The 9,867-nt window shown below is 32.8% G+C and overlaps 1 protein-coding gene across 1 annotated transcript; it reads right to left on the bottom strand.

Moving 5' to 3' along the window:
- Positions 1 to 433: 433 nt before the first annotated feature.
- Positions 434 to 4,426, bottom strand: Smp_152170 (hypothetical protein; the record flags this gene model as incomplete). The annotated part of the gene is made up of 5 exons (XM_018792333.1): positions 434 to 561; positions 778 to 1,281; positions 1,666 to 2,442; positions 2,890 to 3,024; positions 3,580 to 4,426. The coding sequence occupies 5 exons, from the start codon at positions 4,424 to 4,426 to the stop codon at positions 434 to 436; spliced, it is 2,391 nt and encodes a 796-aa protein (XP_018644262.1).
- Positions 4,427 to 9,867: the final 5,441 nt, after the last annotated feature.

Genomic DNA, 9,867 nt, shown 5'->3' on the forward strand with positions numbered 1-9,867 from the left:
ACTCGTCACCTGGATGCACCTACATTTCAGTGTTTATGTTTACTTTAGGTTTCGAACCCAGTACCGTTCTCTTCAAGCGCTATCGCGTTATCCCCTTAGCTACTGAGTTCTGATAGACACTTTCTTGTACAGGTACACCCAACTGACGAGTCCCAAATAGGACGAAACGCGCGTCAAACTGGATTCCACTGCTAGCCACTATCCATCTTTGCTTATAATACTTGGGTATTATATTATGTTTATTCTAAATTAAATCGAATTGAAAATGTAGATCACTGAATTTCAATCAGTCATATAGTCATTTATGTGCAACTCCAAAGCTGAAACCATGTAAAAAGTACCGGGTTATTTGTATACAAACATGTTCGTAATGATAATTTCAACTTACCATACATATTTTGCTCATCTCTTTCTCACTCTATGTTCAAATGTTTCACCTACCATTGATAGATATTGTTGATTTATTTTCATTATGATATGTGGGAGCTCTTAGTTTATCAAATACAGATACATCGGTTTTTGTAGCATATTGTAATAATGTATTGGTTGTATTTGTTATATCTAAGTCAGGATTTTGAAAATGCATTAAATGATCAATAGAAAATGGTTTATTTAGATTGTCAGAACGATTTATCACTTCTTCATCATTCACATTATCATCATCATCGTCATCGTTGTCATCATCGTCCCCATCATCATCAACATCCTCATTGTCACCATTTTCATCAACCATTTTGTGATTGATATTCATTTCAGTGTTAAGTTTTATATTGATACATTCTTTAGAGTGTTTATTTGTCATTTTACTATTATTGGGACATTGAACGGTTAAATGATCATTATGTTCAATTTCTTTGTCATCTTTATTGAACCTTAATAAATTATCTTTGGGTTGTGTTAAATGTAAATAGTTTGTATTCCATGTATTTGATTCTAGTATTGCTGAAGGAAAATTTAGAGAAGGTTCAGATGTAACATATAAAGGATTTGTGAATGTCATTGTTGTTGATAATAATGACGAGGGTGTTGTGGAGGAGAAAGAATTAGATGGAGTACTTAACGTACATAACAATGATGATGATGATAATGTTGACACAGAGCTGTTTAAGGAAGAGGGCATATACGAAGATGATATTGTTGATAATGAAACCGATGGTGTTACATGTGAAGCATTAATTATATTAGATAAATTATGTACATTCATTGAATTGGTAAACGATGTTTCACTACATGAAATGTATGGACTTTCATCAGTCAGTGACATATGTTCATAGTTATGGCCTAAATACGGTGATATTATTGTTGTTGACGTTGCTGCCGTTGTTGTCGTCGGTGTCGTTGTTGTTGTTGTTGTTGTAGCTAATTTTGTAACATTTGATTCTGTTAACATAGATTGTTGAATATTCGAGTATTCATTATAATGATATTGTTGTTGTGTACGGTATTCATGTTCTAATTCAAACTGTTTTTCACTCTGTTGACAGTTATGATTCATAGTATAATATTTTTCTACTGTTGGAGTTAAAGTTAAATGATCCATGATCAGTTCATTATAGTTATCATTATTGTTAGGTTTAGTACTACTATTAGTAATATTAGTAGTACTAGTTGTCATAGAGATAGTAGTAATCGAGTTATTATTTAATATATTTGTAATATTTGTACATTTTGTTAAATCATTCATTGGATTATACCGACGTATACTACAATCAATATTTTCATCATAGTACAATTCAGTTGAATGATGATGATGAAATATACCTGATGAAGGTTGTGATAAATTGAATGAATTCAATGAAAATGGATGGTCCAATTGAGTATTCCGTAGTTCACTTGTTGAATAGTCTGTTAATGAATTATTTCTAGTATATATGGATGGTGAATTAATAGTGACACGATGATATAAATCTAACATATTTGTATGTATACTACTGATTTGATTAGTACAAGTAGTTTCTTTCATAGATGAGATAATATTGTTCGTAGATAATTGTTGTTTATTATCAAATTGTTGAATAGAATGATGATTATGATGATTATGAAATGGTTGATGAAGTTTATAATTAACGAAACTATTCATTTGTTCATAATTACTTTCTGGATATATAATATCTGTAATATACCGTGTTGAATCACGACTATCATAAGGACTTAATAGAAATAATTGAGATGACTTACATTTATTCATTAATTTTTCATTATGATCTTCAATTAGATCAGTTGTAATCTTAGTTTCATTATGTTTTGGATGTTGTCTAGATTTTGGAGATATTGATTGTTGATTGTGTGGATGATGTTGAGAATTGTAATATTGACATTGTTGTTCCATCATTGAATTATCGGTTTGTTTATTATTCATTAAATCAGATCTAATAAAGTTGTTCTGTTTGCTGTTAGTTGTCCTACTGAGATCATTTTGTTGTTGTTGTCGTTGTTGCCTGTCTCCTTCGTCATCACCATAGTTACCATCATCATATTCTTCTTCTTCATTGGTTTCTTCATCTTCTAAATCAGCACCAACACAGTCGTCATCATCTCCATCTCCGTCATCGTCATTATCATCCACGCCATTCAGTTCATCATATACTTCATTTGTATCTGATGTAATACCAATAGGAAATGGTTTCATCCTATTATACAATATATGATCATTAAGTTCAATGTTCAATAAAGGATTACAATCTGTTTTTGAATATGTACGTTTCATACCGGTTGGTAATATTAAAAGACCATTAGTTGAATGTAAAATAGTATTTTCACTTGTGGAACTAACATCTCCTATATTTCTATTGTCAGTTGATGTTAATGATGTTGTTGAAGATGGCATGATATTACTAGCACCATTATTATTATTATTATTACTATTATTATTACTATTTCGTAGATTACGATGACTTATTTCACGTTTAGGATCTTTAAAACGTTTTTGTCTTCTTAAATAACAACCATTTTCAAACATATTCCCTGAATCTGGATGTAATGTCCAATAAGAACCTTTACCTGGTTTATCTGGACTACGTGATACTTTAATAAAACAATCATTAAATGATAATGAATGTCTTATTGAATTTTGCCATCTTTGTTGATTTTGTCTATAATATGGAAATAAATCAATAATAAATTGATATATTTCTGATAATGTACACATATGTGTTATTGAATTTTGTATTGCCATAGTAATTAAACTAATATATGAATATGGTGGTTTTGGATGACATGATTGTTTTGATAGATTAGGTGAATTTTGTAAAAAATTTGTATGATTATTTAATTGTTGTTGATGTTGATATATCATAGATGGTACTGGTAATGGAACATTAGATCCTTTCGATGATATTGATGATGATGACGACGACGACGACGATGACGACGATGATGATGATGTAATTTGTTTTTTATAATCTATTTCATTTTGATGATTTTGTAATGGTTGAGATTGTTCATTTGATTGTAATAGATTAGAAGTTAATTGTGAATACTCTGAATTTGTTGATGTACGATAATGTTGTTGAGATTGTGTATAAGGATGTTGATGATGAGGGTAATGATGAAGTTCTGCTGAATCGAAATATTCTGTACATAATTGTGAATTCGTGAAAAATTTCGTTGAATATGTCGGTAGGAATGTTAAATTTTCTGGTATACAAATTGAAGACTCATGATCATGACCACTACTTGTAGTAATTGTATTCGTAAACTGACGGAATGTTTCATCAACCGATGTGATCGGATAACGATTCATTTGATTAGTTTGATGAATATCATTTTTCTCACCTGTAGTCAATGTGGTTACTTTAGACGTTATTGTAGATAAAGTTAAAGGAGATAATGTTTCAATTAGACTAAGAGGATTGTCATAGGATTGAATAAAATCAATCTTCTTATCAACTGTTGTTTTCTGTTGGGGATGATTACTGTCCAACTGATGATGTTGGTGTTGATGTGGACATTGACCAGATTGTGAATTAATCTTGTCAACTATTTCTCCATATTCTCCAATATTTGACCATAATTCATTTGTTGTTAAACTGTTGTTATTATTATTTTGATACCAAATCGGTGAAGTAGGATTATATGTTTGTTTATCAAAATGTATCATTCCACTAGAAGGTGTTGTATTCATAATACATGAAGATGGAATGGTTACTGATGAACATGATGATAACGTCGTTAGTGTTGATGACGTTGATGAATGTGAACAATAAGTTGATGAGAAATTTGGATGCCATGTTATATTATCATTTAAATAAAGAAAATTCAATGAATCTGATTGATAAGTTGAATAATTTACTGGATGTATATCAGGATCAGTTGTTGAATCGATTCTTTTCGTTGTAAGGCTACAATTAATTGGATTAGATCCTTTCATGTTATCCTCATCATCATTTAATTGATTAGTTGTCAATATACACTGTTCACTATTCATTAGCTTGTTCCAACCAGAGAAATTCGTGATGAAAAGACAAATTTGTAAATTCTCAATGTTAACTTAGTAAGGGTTTCAAAGAAGCATTCTGTTATGTGTATATGAATTCAAACGTCTCTTAATCTTGTTTTATCACTGTCGATTCTAGTGATGTAGAACAATATCCAAAACTTGACACAATACTATTACACTGTAAACACTTACTCAGGAGAATACCAATGTCATCATAAGTTCAGTATTATATTAGCTTTGATAGACTTAAAAGAAGATCAAGTATTCTATATTGATGTTCTATTCAACAATCCATAGAAAAGATGCTCTATGTACGACATATATACATACACCTACGCCTTCTTTTACCTTACATCAAGCATAACCAAGTTACTAATAGATGTCTTTTATAGGTACATTGTATGTATGTATGTATGCCTTTGAGTATACACTATTTACTTTATTTACTTTAAAACCACAATAAAAGTTTTCTAGAAATGAAAGTAGACTAAAAAAAGTCCGTTTATTGGTTAAATTCAAATCTATCTTATTCAATTGTAAGCGTTTATTTTGTTCATTTCCGTCTCAAATAAACACACAAACACACATCTCACCAAAGACTACTACTACTACTACTACTACTAGTACTACTCCTTCCTCTCTTTTTTTTCTTTACTTACCTTACAATGAGAATAATGAAAAATTGTTGTCATGTTAGATTCGCGAATAATTTTCATTGGTTAATTAAATATAAATCTATAAAGCGATTTACTATAAATTTTTTGATTGGTTATTTTAATTTGAGTAGATGAACAAGAAGATTTAAGTGAATAAAATCAATTTATTTAATTTCTTATATCCATGAGATCATAAGTCAATTGAAGATAGACTAACATGGAAAATCTCGAAGACCTAGATGGTCGTTTCGTCCTATTATGAGACTCCTCAGCTTCAATTGACTCATGATCTTAACTATAGAAAATTATTAAAATCTCCATGAAAACCCCCCTTACTTAATTTTTATTGGTTAATTTCTTTTATCAATGTTAATATTAAAATTATTTTGTTTTAAGGAATGAATTATTCAACGTTATTTTTTTATAGTCGAAATCATGAGTCAATGGAAGCTAGACCACCATGAAAAACCTCGAAGCACTGGACGGCCGTTTCTTCCTACTATGGGACTCCTCAGCAGTGCGCACTCACGATCCCGCGCTCACAAGATTCGAACCCAGGACCTACCAGTCTCGCGCCAGAGTGATTAACCACAAGACCACAGAGTCAGCATCCAACGGTGTTAATGTCTAACTTCAACCAATCCACGAAGTTTGAGCAACCATTCACCAATTGTTTTCAGTGAGTTGATATCTCTACAACAGACTTGGTTGAACTCCACTGGTCACTGCTTCCCACTAGAACTCTAGGTAATATCTTTTGAAGTCAGTCACTAGTGAGCATATGATTAGTAGGAACTTGTCAAATTAATGTAATGATTTCTCAAACTGACTATTCTGGTTAAGAAAAAGTTATTATTAAAAGCTTACCATATTTTTTAAAAAAAAATTAAGATCATGAACTGACCAGTGTTAGACTAATGTTAACATGGAATCGCTGGACAGCCGTTTCGTCCTAGTATGGGACTCCTCGGCAGTGCGCATCTACGATCTTGTGCTTGGGATTCGAACCCAGGGCCTTTGGTCCCGTACGCGAACACTTATCCTGTAGATCAGTGAATCGGCATCCAACAGTGTTAATGTTTAACTCCAACCAATCAACGACATTTAGTGACTGTCCACCATTGTCTTCAGTGAGTAACTGCCTCACAATAGACATAGTTGAGCTGCACTGGTCATGGTTTTTCACTAGAACTCCAAGAAATCCATCTTGAAGCTAGTCTCTAGTGAGTACATGATAATTTTCATTATAGGCTTGTGGAGATAGCTTTAGTTTTTTTAATGTGATGATTGTTTGGGTGAAATAAATCAAATAATAATCTTAAATGATATTTTATTTAAATTTAAACCTTCCGTAAAGAACTGATATCGCAGAAGCAATCAATCAGTAAACTGTTGAAACCCCAGACACCAGTTTTGTTGTATTTAGGACTCGTCAGTTTGATGTACCAGTATTCCAGAGACTGATTAGTTCCAGTCCTAAACATCAGTGGAAAAATCCAAACAGTCAATATATATGAATTTAACTTTAATCCACTGCACAACTCAGTGGTCATCTGGACTCAGTAGTTAAGTTGATAACGAGATAGTGTATGAAGCGAACGATAAACAGTTGGAGTCCATGAGTCAACATTAACTTTCAAATGAAGAGGGATTCAGGCGATGAGTTTTGAACTGAATAAAACGCTCGTCTTCAATTTTCCTGCTAGCTGTTATTAATCTCTGAGTCTTAATGGATATATTAACGAATGAACTATATTAAACTGAAAGTTGTAATAATAAATTACTGACCAAAGTTAGACAACTATTGAAAGTTTGGAGGGGTTGGACAACCGTTTCATCCTGTTTTTGAATTCTTTAGAGGTGCTCACTCACAAACTAACCACTAGAGGCCAAACCCAGAACGGTACCTTTCTCGCATAAACGCTTGACCTCTAGGCCACTAAGCTAGGACCTCAGGTTCGATACCTGGTGGTCGTAAAGGCACAACGCCGAAGAGTCCCGTGCTGGGAATAAATGACCAACCAGTGTTTTTAGGTTTCCAATGGCTGTCTAACTTAAATCGCTTTATGATTTCAACCAGGTCATTTCGTTTTAGTATTTTGTCTAATTTTGTAGTCATTTGATTTTTCACCATATGTATCATTGGTTATGATCTCTTCTATCTTGCTTTATATGAATAGATTTTTTAAACATCACTAAGTGTAACACATTAAAAACAATTGTTTAGTGTCAGTCAGTCTGTATAACTTATTTTGATTGAGATCATAAATCATTCAATGTTAGACCACCATTGAAGACCTGGAAGCACTACACGGCGGTTTCGTCCGAAGGTTGGGACTCCTCAACAGTGAACATCCACAAAATAGTTCTTTGATTTTCTATTCCCTATCAGTCTTTCAGTTCAAATTTACTAACTAAAGTATACTAGATCTTTGTTTCTAAAAACAGTAATCCTTATAAATTCAGTTTGTTTACAATGGATGTAAAGTTTTCGGGATCGAATTCATTTGATGCTTGTTTACATTCTGTCGAAATAGTTAATGTTTATAGATAGTTTTAACCCTAGATTGTAGGATGATAATCTGTTAATGAATGTTTGTTTGCTTTTTCCAAATACAAGTTAGTTAAAAAAGAATAGCAAAGTATATTGTTTCTTGTCTCATTAAATCGTTTCTTTATTAACGTATCTTGTTCTTGGTACTCATGATGACTTTAGAATGTTTTGAAGAAAATTGTCAATGATTCCTTCTGTTATCAGGGACTAACGTTAATTGAGAAAACTAAGGACTACTGAATAGTTACTTTGTCCGAATCCACATTCATTACCATATACATTAATGCAACCAGGATATGAAAATGTAACTACAGACATGGTAACATCAAGTCAATGAATCGGAAATCAGTGATCGATAGTTTGCAGTTGTAGTGCCATCCATCATTTAATATAACCGACAAACAACCATCTTTCGCCTGACTCAATTCCTTCCAACTTTCACAAATCCATATTAAATTTTCGATAAATAATTATTCTTCAAGGAAATAAACCATCATTAAATAGACTAAGTCTCTACGAAATCTATCATGAACATACTTTCTATTCCACAGAATCCAGAAGAAGTGTGTACAACATCAACCAGAAAAAGAGTCACTGATATCATATGTTGAAACTTTTAAACGACGTATAATAAAAGAAAGTGTACAGGTAGTTTATTTCAGATAATCAAGATATTGAATAAAATCATCGACTTCCAATAAATGAAACTTTCACTTTACACAGCGTACTTTTTCCACTAATCACCCATCATAATAGAGAATACTGATTAATATAACAAAGACGTCAAACAGTGTACAGTAGGTTAGAAGATATGCTAACAGATCATTCAATTTGTTTAAATGATATAACAACACTTGTTCAAAACTTCTTAAGTGAAAACTATTTTAGAGAACATCACTTACTTACTTACTTACGCCTGTTACTCCCAATGGAGCATAGGCCGCCGACCAGTATTCTCCAACACACTCTGTCCTGGGCCTTCTTTTCTAGTTCTATCCAGTTTTTGTTCATTCTTCTCATGTCTGTCTCTATTTCTCGACGTAATGTGTTCTTTGGTCTTTCTCTTTTCCTTTGGCCTTCAGGATTCCATGTCTTGCGACGCAATTGGGTGATTTCCTCAATGTGTGTCCTATCCACTTCCAGCGCTTCTTCCTCCGCTGGAATCTGGTTGGTTGTCTCCCACAGTAGCTTGTTGCTGATAGTGTCTGGCCAACGGATCAGAAGTATCTTGCGTAGACAACTGTTAATAAACACTTGTATCTTCTGTATGATGGCTTTCGTAGTTCTTCACGTCTCCGCCCCATATTTTAGAGAACAATGCTATTCTAAAATATATTCCATATTATAATTGGTAAACTGAAGTATGGTAAGAGAATGACGCTGATGATGATCATAATAAATATTACTAGTAAGTATTACTACAAGTAGTACAGTGTAGCTTAGTCGAAATGAAGTTACTTCTTTTTATAATCTTAGAAGATATTCTGTTAACATGATTAAATTTCCTTGATATAGAGCCTTCTACACAAGTATCCTGTCCTAATAACTAGACATGTGTCCTCCCTTAAGTAACCAACTTTAGAGGAAATTCCTGGAGTTATTATGAGAAGTCGTAGCCAGTCTTTGGGAATTAATATCGGATTGTATAATATTGTGAATCACTTAAAATTAGAAATGCGACTGATTGAATAATAACTAAGCGGTTTTAACAGTTGAATTCACGAGCTAGACCACCACTGAAAATGTGGAAGCGGTGAACAGTCGTTTCGTTCTAGGATGGAACTCCTTAGCGGTGAACATCCACAATCTCACACGCGGGGCTCGAACCCAGGTCTAAAGATTAAGCATTCGCGCGTGGGATCAAAAGTCCTAGATTCGAGTCCTGAGTGCGGGATCGTGGAGTTCCATCCTAGAACGAAATGGTCATCAAGTGCTTCCAGATTTTCAATGGTGGTCTAGCATAGATCGACTCGTGAATTCAACTGCGAAAATACTAGAATTTCCACAAATCCTCATATTGACAAGTAATCTTAAGCTGACATTTTTTATCTTTCCGGAAGTTAAGGGTAGTCGCTTTTGGAGAGTCTTTAATTGTTCAATACTTCCTTGTTATTAGCGATTGTCTAGCTAATATTAAGTGATATATCTTCAAACTGAACGTTTTTTACTAAATTCTTACAATCATGTAAGATCATATTTATTGAAGTTGTTTCTAAGCA

Source organism: Schistosoma mansoni, assembly GCF_000237925.1.
Source record: "Schistosoma mansoni, WGS project CABG00000000 data, supercontig 0363, strain Puerto Rico, whole genome shotgun sequence".
NCBI classification, from domain to species: Eukaryota; Metazoa; Platyhelminthes; class Trematoda; order Strigeidida; family Schistosomatidae; genus Schistosoma; species Schistosoma mansoni.